Raw genomic sequence first — 15677 nt, 5'->3', positions numbered from 1 at the left:
GCTCTCTCTCTCTCTCTTTCTCTCTCTTCCTCTGACAGACTCAATCTGACATAGTGTAGAAGTGGCAAAAAAAAAAAAATTATTGAATCTGGGCCTCGGGTCTAAATTTAACGGACAAAACCAGGTCTGTTATATAAAGCTAAGACAAGTCACATGAGGACAGCGACTGCTGCAGTATGAAGAGCCCAAATCCCCTGTCCACACTGACGAGGACCAAGCCTTCATGTGTTTCACAACTAGATGTTTCGATTTCAGGAATATCAAATGTTGTTATGTTTGTATAGGCAAAATTGAGAGGTTTTGCTATGCATTTGCTAGGATGTCTCTAAGTGGTTACTTGAATGTTATGGGTGGTTGCTAGGGTGTTCAGAGTAGTTGTAGGTGGTTGGTAGGGTGTTCTGAGAGGTTGCTAAATTTGCTTGGTGATTGCATTGAGTTAGTTGTTTCATGCCAATGCTAACGAATGGTAGTTTGGTGTAATGTAATGCTGTATGCTTTCATGGGACACGTCCTCAAGAGACCGCCTTTGGCATGATGTCATGAAAAACATAAACATGAGTTGCTGGCGTGTGTTTGGGTTTGAGGAAACACTGTGTCAGTGTGTCTCACGCTGAGGGGAGGGAGAGCAAACGTCTCCTGCTCTCTGTTTGTCTTGCTCATTGGCTCGAAACGTGTCCTCACTGTCTGCTCTTTATGTCCAGATGTCTTGAGTCTCCGCCTTCCCTTGAGATTCTGCAGACAGCAGTAAAGGTTATCACAGGGATTCTGGATTTCAATGCAACTCCCAACAAGAGGTGAGATTTAATGGTTTTTATTCAAATAGTTCATGAGTCTGTGTGCTTTGTGCTTTTATAGGTTGTGCATTGAATATTTTAGGAGAGATCATAGAGTTGATCTTTCTGTCTGTGCATGCGTGTGTGTGTGTGCGTGTGTGCGTGTGTGTGTGTGTGTATGTGTGTGTGTGTGTGTGTGTGTGTGTGTGTGTGGTAGAGACTGAATTCAATCAGCAGCTGCTCAGTAGTTGTTTTCTGGACACTTATCTAAAATCCTCTTCCTCTGAGTTCGGGACTGCTGTGTCATGATTACTCCGACCTGGCTCTGCGTTTGTATTGATTTATGCTGAGTCTGAGGTAGTGCGGTCATATGCATGTGATGTGATTCACTCAACATGTTTTTCAGGTGCTTTTTTCCACTTTTTTTTTGTGTTGTGATGCATTAGGTATATTTGTTGCTTATAAGGGAGAACCGGGCTAGTTGTGACAGATTTATTTCATTTCTTATTTCCCACAGGAGATTATTTTATATCTGTATAAATGTATATAACTTGAAGCATTTGTTTAACATTTCCAACATTGATTTAATATAGCGGGGCATGTTGTCACACTATATGGGGTAAGTTGTCACATTGGGTTCCTGCTGTTTATTGGCATGGATGTGAAAAAATAAATGTCTTTGTTTGAATTGTAAAATATTGTCTGAAGTAAAATAAAGTAACATAGCACAACATCTGTATTTAATCTATAGATATTGTTATGAATTTCTTTTAATGTTTAACCTTTATCATCTTTAGATTGCCAGTGTGGGTTTTATTGTGTATGATGAAATATGAAAATATCCTTACAAAAGGATCCTATTTTGGTTTGTAATGATAAAAATATGACAAATTATCAAGCTAAATATCTCAATGTAAGATATGTATTTCATATAAAGTCAGTTGCTTATCTAACAATTATTACAAATATAATTAAATGTAAAATATGATTGCAGAAATCATGAAAGTATCATAATTCACAACAAAGCATACTTATTTAATAATGTTTATTTAAGTCATTAAGTATGTGTCAGCTGCAGTATTTAATTTAATGTAATTTAATTAAATGTTTTTCATTTCAGTGGAGATGATGAAATTATAAAATAATAGATACATTATATTATATAAATTGTACAGTATAAATTATATAATATAATTAATTTTATTGTATTTTATGCATACTTTAGGGTGGGTGTAGTGGAAAATAAGTTATACGTTTATTAAGAAGTTTATTATTAAATTAAACTACTGCTAAAAAGCAAGCATTTGTATAATAGGAATTTGAGTCTATATTGACTGAGATATAGCCCTTCCACATGTGACAACTTGCCCCTTTTGCATGACAATATTTTAAATTAGTTTGAGTCCCTGTCTTTTGTCAGAGAACTTATAGCCAAGATGTACTTATGCACACACACACACACACACACACACACACACACACACACACACACACACCACATGTGCTGCCATGCTGGCTTGGTCATATTTCCAAATGTGGCACTTGTCAGTGCAGATAATAAGCACTAATAAGATGTGACGTCTCTGTCAGGTCACCAGAGCCCTGCCGGTCTCATTATCAATATCTCTGTCATCAGTCCTTACAGAGCTACTGCTGATCTGGAATCAGGGCTCATGACCTACAAGACAATCTGCAGGAGTTCAATGAAAATCCAGAGTTAATATATGACCATTTTCATATAGATTCATGTGGCCAGAAGTGACCGCTACAGTCATGTGAATCTCCGTGGTCCTTATGGCACAGGATAAATCAAAACAATTAATTTGAGCAGAAGTGGACAACAGTGAGACTCTACAGGCACAATAGAGGTCCTATTATTGGGAAGAAGGGGATGGTTTTGGTGCCAGACACTGGAAAAGCTTGAGAGATGGCAGACAGGGCTGGCAGTGCATGCTGGGAGTGCCAAGTGGTGCCAGTCTGTCAGCAGACCTTTGATCAAACCCCTCCAGAGAAGAGCATCTGGTCCGGCCAAAACGACTGCTATGTGTCACTGAGGCCTAATTATTATCAGCTATACAAATGACCTTGAAAGTGAAGGGAAATAAATTCATTGACCACATTTATAGACATTTTATCTATCGGTCTATCCAATCCATCCATCCATCCATCTAGTATATATATATTTTTTATAATGACGTATGAAAATATGATTACAAAAAAGCATTTAAAATATGATTTTTGTTTTCATATTAATGAACGATTAAAATGTCCTTATTTAAGATAATATATTTAACTATGTGTTATATAAATTTCCCCCACCTCCAGTTCTTATTTAGTTTTTATATTCTATTTATTTTTATTTTTATTTCATTTGATTTTGTACTTTTCTTTACATTTGATTAGTTTTGTGTTCATTGTATGTGGGGACACTGTGTGTGTTTATTTTATTGATTTGTTTTACTCTGTCTTCTGGTGTATTTTTTATATATTTTTTTATTTATATTATGCTTTTGATTATTTAAATTTACAACTATAACAACTATTGATTTTTTTAATTATTTAAATTATATTATTTATTGGTTATGTGCCTTTCTCTTGTACTGTATAAAATAATATATTATAAAATTATATTTATTTTATTAATTATTTAAACAATTATTATTTACACAACCTCGACTGATGGTTTTATATTTTATTTTTGGGATACATTTTTTATTGCTCTTGCACAGGTTTTATATTTTAATTTATTCATTTTATATTTAATATTTATACATGCACGACCTCCACTGATTATTTTATTTTATGTTGTAGCATTTACAGTATTTTACTCTCTTCACTTGTACTGTATGAGAGTAAACCATTCTTAAAATGCAAACAATGCTGTCAGCTTGCTTTCTTATGTTTATTCATGATTTTAGGATAAATATAACTAAATATAGTCACATGGTTAGATTAAAAACAAATAATTTTATCGAGCTGTCAAATCTGATCATGTTCTCTTGACGTCTTCTCCCAGAGCTTGATCTCGTGATCTTCTTGGACCATGAGTGGTGTTGTGAACCTGAAGACGGTGTCTCAGAGCGGCTCTGGTATTCCTCTGCCCCGGAGCCTCTCCAAACAGGACACCAGAGTCTTGAGGGGCGCTTTACTGGGTCCAGTCGCCCAAAACCAGCTGTCTGGACGAACATCCACGTTATCTTCCTCAGCCTTATCCATATCATCTCTATCAATCTCAAAGGAGTTACTTCGAGGGTCTTCACAGGGAACACATGGGACGTCCGGTGGCACAAAAAGGCCCTCTTTTGCTCCCCGTTCAGCCCACAGCAGCCCACATGTGCCCAGACGAGAGATGATCCCATTCAAAAACAGCCTCCGGAGGAGCTCGTTGTCTCAGGATGGATCCAGAGACCTAGAGAGACACTCCAACAAGAACTGGAGATCTGGCCATCATCACTTCAGGAGTCTAGACAATGAGGTTGTTGAATCTCCTCGAGAGCAACAGACGGGTCAAGCGCTTCGCAAGCCTACCAACGGGAACATGATTTGGGAAACGTCAAATGCTGTTCAGAGGGACTTTCAGAAGCAGCGGATGAAAATGCTGGCTCATGGTTACGGCAACAGAGGAACGATTGCGTCTAAATCCCAGGTGAACGTCACAAATGAGGGTCCTCCACGCATGGCAGCGGTGGCACCTTTCAGATACGGGTGAGATTGTTTTTTTTTTTCTTATTGCTATTGGTTTGTATTGGACATATTTAGCCTATATTTAATAGCACATGCTCAATTTCTCAGTATTTTTTTCTTTTTCTTTTTTTTTGCTTGCATTTAAATGACTTTGGCTGTCATCTAATGCATTCTTTATATAGACTTATAATGATAAATATTTACTGGCTTACTGTATTGGCCCAAATAGTAAAATTGGTACAACAAATAAGAACTTCTTTTTTATTTAATTTTTAACGTTTGAAACGTTTTAACGTTTAAAAATACTGACAATTTAGTAACACTAGGTGCGTTTATATGGACACTTTTGGCTTCCATCGGAATGAATTCATTATGATTGATGAATCTGAATGTAGTGTTTACATGAAAGCTAAATAAAGTGATGGGGTTGATATGCGGGTTTATATGTCACAAGCTTTACAAGCAAGTGATAAAGATCAGATTTACTCTTTTGACATGCACACACTTCTGTTGTCGCATGCTGTTTTAAAAAGCACATGTGATATTTATCTACTTCAGGTTCTAAGTCACCTCTTAGAAAGTCAAACAAATATTCATTTAAATACCAATAATATTGCTACAATATATATAGAATTAATGGAGCTGCAATTTTTTTATAGCTCTGTATGATCAGCTATTGTCTCATTTGTGGCTACTATTTTTAGATAAATTTATTTGCTGAAATATAAAGTCTCATCCATAAAAATTCCCTTTAAGAATGAATAAGCTTCAAACTTTCTTGTTGTTCTGTCTGTGCCTCAGGCTGCAGGTTGGAGAGGACACTGAAGCTTCTCTTGAGGATCTGAGCGATTGTTCCTCAGACTCTGTGGAAGTGTGCTGTGAGGATTTCGGTGAGTCTCTTCTAAAAAAAAAAATACTCCAATATTCATGGCTGCAGGATTTTTTTTTTGGAATGGCCATTCTCATAGAGGACTGTAGATGGTAGTGATAATTAGGTCTGAGGCTGTGGTTGGTGTCTGATATCATCACAGTACTTTTGTGTGGGATGCTATGATTCAGATCGATCAAAATATGAGCAAAAGTATGAGTAAGTTTCCAAAGTCTGAAGCTCTTTTCAGATTCTTGATGGATTCAGTCAGACCTCATGTAGACCTCAAAATATTAGTGAAAAACTGTCAGCTCATATTGGCCAGACATGGTAACGAACCGAGACTGATCTATGATTTGGGATCGTATTTAGTACTCTGACTAAGTAGTGTTTTTTGTGGAAAATAGTTTTTGAGAAATGTGTTTAAGATGTTAAATGCCTTGATAATGCGTGGAAAGATTTGCAATTTATAAAAGTAGCTGTTGCAGTAGAAAGTTGTGTTTGCATATTTAACAGTGATTTTGTTGCTTTTAGGCATATTATATATAATGTTTTATTTTATTTTTTATTTTTTGCATCAAGCAAATTACGTAAAAACCTAATTCTAAATGTTTGCATTCTAACATTTTTTAATCAGGATTAATTGCTCTTCCCTTCATTTGAATTATTGTAATCTCAATGAATTAAAATACATATGCATATAAAAAACTTACATATATATTAAATATGTGACCCCTTGAGCACAAAACCAGTCTTTTTTTTAAGCATTGTATGGGTCAAAATGATCTTTTTTTTATGCCAAAAATCATTAGGATATTAAGTAAAGATCATGTTCCATGAAGATATTTTGTACATTTCCTACTGCCAATATATTAAAACTTAATTTTGATTAGTAACATGCATTACTAAGAACTTAATCTGGACAACTTTAGAGGTGATTTTCTCAATATTTTGATTTTTTGCACCCTCAGATTCCAGATTTTCAAATAGTTGTATCTCAGTCAGATATTGTCTGATCCTAATAAACCATACATCAACGGAAAGATGATTTATTCAGCTTTAAGGTGACATGGGAGTAAATGTACAAAGGATAATTAAACAATGTGTGTATATACGTATATATATATATATATATATATATATATATATATATATATATATATATATATATATATATAGCCTACAATGTGTAGAAGAATGTAAAGCAAATCGTCTTATTACAGAAATTCTCAGATATGGGAATAATGTGCAACACCGTGAGTTTACAGACTGTGTTCACATGTTTCACATTAATATACCACATGTGTGCACTGGAGACAAAACCTTTTGTGACCTTTAAAGTGTAAGATTTATATTGTGTCACTCAGTAATTCTTGGGAGGGGTGTGAATTTAATGTAGGAATGATGGCATGTGAGCAAACAAACAAACAGACAAGCACAGCCATATGTTGGAGTCTCATCCGCACACAAACCCTGAATGAAGCCCGGTCTGAGTAATATATCAGTGTGGTGTAATGGCTACAGATGCCAGCAACCCAAGGGATGTTCTCATGTCTGCAAACATCTGCGCTGCTGGCCAACCACAGCCTCCGGATGGGATCCAGATGATTGGAGAACCTTAGGCTTTCTCAGGAGAGAGGGCTGTGGACACATCAGGACGTGTGTTTCATACGCTGAGGTCTCTCACCTTATGTGTGGCAGAATCCAGTACTGTTTCATGTGAGTGTCGGAGCATAGTGAGTGATATGATTTTTTTAAATACAATTTTTTTAGACAGATGTGTTGACAGGGAAGTTGATTTAAGACTTTTGAGATCTCTTTATAATTGGTCAGGTAATATCTCAGTTATTTCTTTTAGACATAATTGAGATTAAACATAGTTTACAGATTTTTATTTTGTATTTTTTATAGATTTTTAATATCTTAGTTGTTGTTCTTAGAGATAATTAAGATTAATTGGATAGCCTACTTTTACTTTTAATTAATAATAATATTAATTTGATCATTTATGACATTATTATTATAAATTATTTCTACACATCATTGAGTTTAAATTTTGTTTTTATCGATATCTTTTTAATACTTGAAGATATTTAATATCTTTATACTTTATATTTTATATCTTTATATCTTAGTTGTCAAGGCCTAAATCAGATATTTTTAGTCTCTCTTTTTACGGTATTTTAAATTTCTCCGTCATTATTCTTCAACATATTTGAGATTAAACATATACTTTAAATATATACTATACTTTTAAATGTAGCTCTCTCTCTCTCTCTCTCTCTCTCTCTCTTTTGTTTATATTTTAATATCAGTTGTTTCTTTTAAAAATAAATATTTTTTAATAGATATTGTAAATGATTTTTTATCATTTTTCTTAGAATTGAGATTAAATGAATACATAGATCTTTATATAGTAGTATTAATAATCTTTAATATTGGTAATATCTCTATTGTCTGTTAGATATAATAGAGATTACAGAGACTTTTCAGGTCTCATGTAATTTTATGAATATCATTTTTAAATATATTATTTTTAGACGTTTTTTTTTTTAAATGATTATGATTTCTAATAAATTTCCTTACACATAATTGAGAATAAATATACACTTTTTTTTGGATATCCTTAATATCTCAATTGAGAACAAATGGTGACTTCTAATCTTCTTAGTGTCTCAAACTGTGCTTAGATTTGTCAAAAGTTAGCCAATTAAACCTCAGAAACCTCAGTACAAATGCAAACGTTTGATCTAGATCTAGTTGACCTGCTTTTTATTGATCTAACTAAAATAAAGGACTATTTAATCTTTTTGGGACAACAGTTCGGTCCACAGGAAGTATGTTCTTCTTTTAATGATGTCAGTGGAAAAATCCCCCACAGAATGACACGGCCACTCGTGATGAGTTCAAGCAGAACACCCCATTCTTCTCAGCCCAGTAACATCAGAATTACCTCACATGCCCCGGGACTAGCATGTGTTTGGCCAAGTGTCGGGACCCCCTGCAGGAGCGCTGAGCTTTTGATTGAGTCATTGTACCAAACTGGTCAGTTGCATCAGGCCGGTTATGTGCCTGCCGGGCTCCTGTCAGACTAACAAGGCTCGTTTGTGAAGTGATAAAGACAAACAGAAAGTGGATTTATGGCATGCTGTTACCTTATTTACGGTGGAGAGACTCAGCCGTCTTAATGGATGTAGTGATGTATGTAGCAGCGTTGCTATGGTGACGCTTTTCCAGCGAAGCATTGCAGAGAACTCCATAGAGAGATGTGTATGGAATATCATGAGCGATGATGCTAGGGACCTAAAAACAACACTGTGGTTTTATGAAGTGAAGATGGATGGGTTGGAGGTGTGACGGAAACTATCTGGACTTGATTGATTTATTATAGAAAATAATTAATTCCCATACTGCAAAACAGTCCTATTCTTAATTTATTGGCTTGTTTGTTATATGCATATTTGAAACAAGTTTAATTTACTTTTTTAAATCTGTAATCATAACATATGCACTGTGCATTGCGACTGTTTTGTCTTGATCCATTGGCTCATTTAAGGATTAACTTTGAGGATAAACACCACTAAATGTATTTAATTGATAATTTCTGACTCTCTAGGTTTGCAGATTTAAGAAAAATCTTGACCTTGAGATTTTTCTTTTCAAGGGTTGCACAGGTAAAGTTTGCTGACAAATATATCTGGATCATTTGCAGATCCTATTATGCTGAAAATATTTTATTTTGTTTATTAATGTTTTTTTTTTAATTAATTAATTATTTTTTTGCATCATGAAAATTAAGTGTGAATTATATTTCTTATTGTTTTGCCAGATTAATCTTATTATATATATATATATATATATATATATATATATATATATATATATATATATATATATATATATATCATTTCTTTTGTTTTGTTTGATTATTTAAAGAATGAAATAACTAAAATGATGATTATATTGCATTTTTGTATTATAGTACTAAAACAATGTACACTGCATTTGCATTAACAGATTGCAAATAGATAGATGGATATGTTTTTTGTGTTAGATTATTTGCAGAACTATAAAGCTAGTGTATACATTATTATATTATACCACTAAAGGCAAGATAGATAGATAGACCCTGGAAGGGGGAGGGGCCAATCAATGGGGATGGAGGAATAGTGTGTGTGAAAATATACACTACGGTGTACTGGATTCATTTCATATTCTAGTGTTGCAATTTGTCATCTCCCCCTATCAGCTCACACTTTCTGCTGAGGCAGAGAGACGCACCGGAAAATGCAAGAGAGAGAGAGAGAGAGAGAGAGAGAGAGAGAGAGACGGGGGAGGGACTGTTGTTTCGTGCAGCACTGCTGTCATTTGGCTTCTGCACAGCTCAGCGGTAAGGCGGCCTGGCGAAGGGAGGAGAGAAAACGAGGGAGAGAGAGAAAGAGGAGAGAGAAAAGGAGAACCAGGGCGGCAGCTGCTGCAGCCTGACAGGAAGGAACGGGAAAAATAAAGGGTGCACGAAATTGGCATTTTCTTCCTGTGCAAGAGAGAAAGAGCTGCACATTTGTCCTCTCCTCCATGCTCTCACTCTTCTCTCATCCAGCCCTAAATGCTCTCCGGTAGAGGAAGACGCTTGGGGGTTGAATAAAAGGCAGGCAGAGCAAGGGCACATCAAGGGAAGGTACAGCCATGGCTGCCAAGAGAGGCAAATCCGGTGTGCCACAGAGCGTGGCACGGAGCGAGCTGAAGATGTACCGTGTGGGCAGCATGGAGGGGCGCATCCCGGTGCCATCCAACCTTCGCAAACAGAGGTCCCTGACCAACCTGGCCGTGCTGACAGATGCAGAGAAGAAGATGCAACTCTATGAGCCCAAATGGTGCGACGACATGAGCAAAGCTGCCTCTGGACACCTGAAGATAGGCAAGCCCAAACCTGTGGGTGGCGGAGGGACGGTGGGTTCCCAACTCTCTCGAAACCTGTCCAAATCCGACCACTCCCTCTTCCAGGGCAAACCCAAGACGTTCACCCCTCTCGCTGCACCTGGCACCTTGGGAAAAGGCCAAAGTCGGATTCCTCGAGGCCCTTACGCGGAAGTAAAACCCTTGAGCAAGACGTCCGATGACTGCAAGTCCGACGACGATATCCTGTCCAGCAAAGCCAAAGCCAGCGGGAAGAAACCGGCAGCTGGGAGCTCTGGAGACCCGGAGGCAAAAGGTCAAGGTGAGGAAGGTGCCGATAAACCCTTCCTCAAGGTGGACCCGGAGCTGGTGGTCACCGTACTTGGTGACCTGGAGCAGTTGCTCTTCAGTCAGATTCTCGGTGAGTACGGATTTTCCGCTTTCATGCCCACTTACTACCAGCTGCAGTTGGTTGCTGAATCCCACAGATTGACTGGAAAATATCCCACCGAGCGCATGCTGTCATGATTCTAAAGGTGGTCTCGGACAGCTGGACAATGTAGGGCTTTGTTCTGGGTAGCATGTGCGTTGTGCACCCGCCGTCTTTTGCTACTGATGGGCTAGAAATCGTGTTCATAGATTATTCCAGTTGGCGTGTGTCCAATGATTGAATGGCACACTGATCTGCTTTTCGACGCCAGCCTGGTGCGGTGTGCTGGTGTTGCCGATCTGCTCTCATCTGTGATGAGGTAATGGCTGCTATATCAGGGACACTGGTGGTACGAGAAAAGGAAGAGGCCGTGGAATACATAAAGGGAGCATAATGAATTCAGTTTGTAGTTTGTCATCAGCCTCCTTTGACTGCGGCTTGATTTGTAGACGTTGCTAAATGTTGTTGTCGAGCACATGAACAAAAGCATGCATGATCACCTGTCACACTGGATGAAATGCACCTAGGCTTTCAAGGGATAATTAGCAGTTTTATGCATACTGTAGAATTTGATTATATATTTTATATATAATCGGATCTGGATACTGTTTGTTATGTCCATGTCATTAATCAGGAAGTATGTTTGTTGCATTTAAAACAAATATCTCATTTTGTTTGTGCTGTCTTCTAAACACAGCATGCCCTGCATTCAAATGAATGACCTCTATTTCAACCATGTCCAGACCTCATATTTTTAAACAACCAATTTGGGCCTGAATACTTGCAGTTGTTTGTGTGGAAACCTAGATTCTTATTCTCCATGCATGGCAATGCACAGTATAATTCGGTGGATGAGAGTAAACGAATGACCTGGAATAAACTCTATATCAAAATGCTCTCTGTAGCTCTTGCTTAAGTATCCATACAGGATTCCGATCGGAATTATAATTTGAAAAACAATCCTGCAGGGAATCCTAAAGGGAATAAAAAGCAAGAACTTGAGCTAGAAATGCTGGAATATTTCTAGCAGCACTGCATTTCCATTAGGATGCTTTTGGAATTTAAAATTTTAATTAATAAGAAATTTTTTAAATGTATTTAATTTTGGTTTGGTGGTTTAATTTATAATTTGGTTCTGAACTATAGCAGAAAATCCAATAGGAATCTTGCATGCATTCTTTTGAGATTTTTTGCATGCTTTTATATAGACTTTTTCATGCAGGACCTTTTAATCACAAGGTCTCTGTTAAGAATAATCTGTTGAATCTCTATATCAAAGCACTTTATTTTAATATATATAATCATAATTACACAGAGTTCATGCTCATTTGTTCTGCATAATAAACTGCTGCATAATAGACTTCCTTATGAGTTGTTCTTTTGGACCACATAACATCTGCACACCACTTTTGGGAGATATGAGCTTTTATGAGGCCACTCTAATCATATTGGTTTCCTTGACTGTGCTGTGGGTTTTTAAGTGGCTGATATCCATATCAATATCTAGAGGGAAGGGTGACTGAAAACTGATGATTTACTGTACTATTGTAAATATGCTTTTTATTTGTTCCTTCTTTTACGTAGTTAATTTCTAAGTAATATATTTTGGGTATGGTTCACCCTTAGGTTGTTCTAAACCTGGTATTTTGAAGAATTCTTTGGGTCACCTATCTCTTTAATAAAATAACCTAAGAAACTGCACTGCATAAGATACACATTTTGGAGTATATTTGTAATTTTGTTTTACAGCGCTGATTTGTTTTTCAGTATGAACAGATTTAAAACAAGTGGAAATACACTTTTTTTTTTTTATTATTTCTCTTAATATCTTATGCAGAAGTAAGTCAGTCTTATTTTCAGTTTTTTTTAGATGCTTTATCTGGAAAAGGAAAAATACTGTATCATTTATACGGCACATAAACATTTACTACGCATTCACTCAAAAATACTTGGAAAAAAAATATATGTATTATATATTAACAAAACTGCTAGTAGAATTGATCTTATTAATCGGTTATGTTTATGCATAATATTAAAATGTATGTTAAACTATACTAAATGTATACAAAATGTTTATTTCAGCGTAGGTAGCAATGCGTGATATGAAGGTGTTTATAATATATGCGTAATGCATTTAAATGAATCAATTTATCAATTTAAAATGTGTTTTGTGCTGGCTCTTTATTTGACCATTATGGTAGAAATGAACGTTTTTAGGAGGTCAGGACACAACACAGGTGAAGCTGGCTGATTTGTAATAGTTATGTACCTACTTTACAATGAAAATGAATGAAATGCTTTCATCTGATTTACTAATTCCACCATGCAAGTCTAGTGATGTAATTAGCTAGAGCATGTGTAAATTCTCTCGTGGGAATGAAGTTGATTGACATGAGTTATCTGCTGTCCAGTAATGCTTGTAAACCACCTCTCTCTCGCTGTCTGTAAAGCAGTCCAGTCGTTAATAAATGTCAGGCCAGGCGTCTTGCCTAACTGCACCATGGGATTGATTGGGCATGCTGTTGACATGCTGATCGCTCGCCCACGCAGGTTTTCAGGAGATTGTGGGGCAGTTTACAACTGTTTGAACAGAAAACATTCATTTATTTGGACGAAAGCAGACTTTTATCCTTTGTTCTCATTATTGTGATTTGAGACTGTCTGGCTCTCGTAATCTCATTGTTGGCGTTTGGTTCATTTAATGCTGCCTCTGTCCAAGACTGTTAGCTTTCAGCAAAGCCAGGTGATTGATCAAGCCGAGCTGTTTTTAACATCTGCTTCACCTTTGTGACGTACTGTAAATGAAAGGATGTTGGCTATTTAAAAACAAAGACAAACACTTTGAAATGTCAGCTTCGTGATTCAACAGGAAGTACAAACTGGTTTTTAGTGGCGAATAAAGTTCTCAATCTGATCTTTGACTATTTGAAGAAATTTTGGTGTAGAAACAAACAATATGTTTTTATAAAGATACTAAGTGTGAGCTAATTTTAAACTGTTTTATTTTAATAGTTTTAGTTTGTGTGTTTTTTTTTTTTACAATATTAATAGAATACTGTTCAAAAAGGGTGAAGTCTGTAAGATGTTATATAAATGATTGATTACATTTATCAAAAATACTGTAAAATTTTACAATATTATTAGGATTTAATGAATTGTTTTCTGTTCTGAATATATTTGAAAATAATTTATTCCTGTGATGCAAAGCTGAATTTTCAGCATCATTACTCCAGTCTTCAGCATCACATGATCCTTCAGAAAACACTCTAATATGCTGATTCGCTGCTCAAGAAACATTTCTGCTTCACATTGATGTGGAAACCACGATACATATTTATTTTCAGGATTCTTTCATGAATAAAAAATTCAAAAGAATAGCATTTATTTGAAATATGCATCATTACTGAATAAAAGTATTAAGTTATTTAAAAAACTAAATTACTGACCCCAAACTTTTGAACTGTAGTGTGTGTGTATATATACATATATATAAATGCATGTATATATATATATATATATATATATATGCATTTACAAGACTTAAACTGAAAACAACTGGCATAAAATACAATATAAAATGTGATAAAATGGTGCAGATATTTAGATTTGCATACTTACTGTACATGTTCGTTATGTGTGCAGATCCCGAGTCTCAAAGGAAACGGACGGTTCAGAATGTCCTGGACCTCAGACAGAACCTGGAGGAAACCATGTCCAGCCTGCGAGGGACTCAGCTCAGCCAGAGGTGAGTGAGAACCAGCACATGTTCATGGCATGAAAAATCACAGGCAGACTAATTCACGAGGATGCCAACTGCTGCTTTTCAATGAATCGTAAATCTAGGAGAACGCTCCACGATGTTCTTTGGAAACATTCTTCACGCACATTTGTGTCACAAAAGAGCACGAATATAAACAAGGTTTTACATTATACACAAACGATTACTTTTTCCACAACCATTCAGCCTCCCACGTCTTTTGGGAGAGTTGCCCCTTCAGTCGTTCAGACACCTGGCTGCCACATTCACAAATGCACAATGAAACACTTTCCATCAGTGAATAACAACAAACACACAGAAATCAGCTGGACTCCAGGTTTTGCACGGTCAGATATACAGCAATACTTTTAGTCTTTCTTTCTTTCTTTCTGAAAATGTTCTTTCTCTTTGTTTTGAGAGTGAGTGTTTTTTAGAACATTTCTATGTGGTTGTTTAAACATAAGATGATCATTTTTATTGTGAATGAATACAGTATATCTCATATACACATGAATCAAAAACATTTGCTATGCTAGTTCCCGATGGACGGTTTTCCCTTCCCCACAGGTGTGCTACAATAGATGTGCTTAGCCTAGCAATTCTGCTAACTTTGATCTCAGTACCTTCCTGAGTTTCACCCCTAGAGATCTCAACCTGTCCTTCCTCCTAACATCAAACCTTTCCCTGCAGGCTAACCATTCACTCCTCTACTACTCTAAGTTTCAGAGCAGAAAACTTTTGTAGTAGACATATAACACGCTTGAGACCTGCAGCTAATGCTGTCTCCATTTTAAAAGCAGCGCTTGTATAAGACGGATGAGCTTCCAAAGACTTGATGGCGCAGGCGTAAAAATGATTCACACCAGATTAACCGCACTGAAGCCACAGATTCAAAGCCACGCTGACGTATGTGTGCATAATGAGCTTTCCTGTAATGGGATACTTCTGTTAGCCTTCAAGACATAGAGATGCATGACCTAATACGACTCAGAATAGAGGTGCGCTGTTTGATTTTTATTATCGTGTCGATTCACATCATACAGAACACCTGCTCGTCGGATCTGGATTCTGTCCAGATGTGCACTTGAATTGGAAAATGTGATTAGTTAATCACCGAACCACATGGATGCTTTTAAGTTCTCATGTTCTGTGTTTGTTTAGGAAATTGTTTGTGATGTGTTATGCTTTCACAAACAAGCCTTTTATCAGTTCAGCATGTTTCCGTAATGATGTGTGATGAGTGTTTAATCAAAACCCACAACATCACAG

The 15677-nt window shown here is 36.3% G+C and overlaps 1 protein-coding gene across 3 annotated transcripts in view; it reads left to right on the top strand.

The window, feature by feature from the left end:
• Positions 1–463: 463 nt before the first annotated feature.
• nav1b (neuron navigator 1b) overlaps positions 464–15677 on the top strand; it is a 73801-nt gene continuing 58587 nt past the window's right edge. For 2 of the 3 annotated variants that reach the window (XM_059570407.1, XM_059570406.1), the window contains exons 1-2: positions 9689–10642; positions 14294–14396. In XM_059570407.1, coding sequence (XP_059426390.1) covers positions 10012–10642; positions 14294–14396 — 734 coding nt within the window. In that variant the 5' untranslated portion in view covers positions 9689–10011. Of the gene's footprint in view, positions 795–3789; positions 4479–5258; positions 5348–9688; positions 10643–14293; positions 14397–15677 lie in introns of those variants that run through there. The other variant, XM_059570405.1, reaches the window with a different exon arrangement.

This window comes from Carassius carassius, chromosome 17 (genome assembly GCF_963082965.1).
Source record: "Carassius carassius chromosome 17, fCarCar2.1, whole genome shotgun sequence".
In the NCBI taxonomy this organism is placed as follows: Eukaryota; Metazoa; Chordata; class Actinopteri; order Cypriniformes; family Cyprinidae; genus Carassius; species Carassius carassius.
The sequence above is the reverse complement of the archived record's forward strand: the minus strand, read 5'-3'. Positions and strand labels throughout refer to the sequence as shown.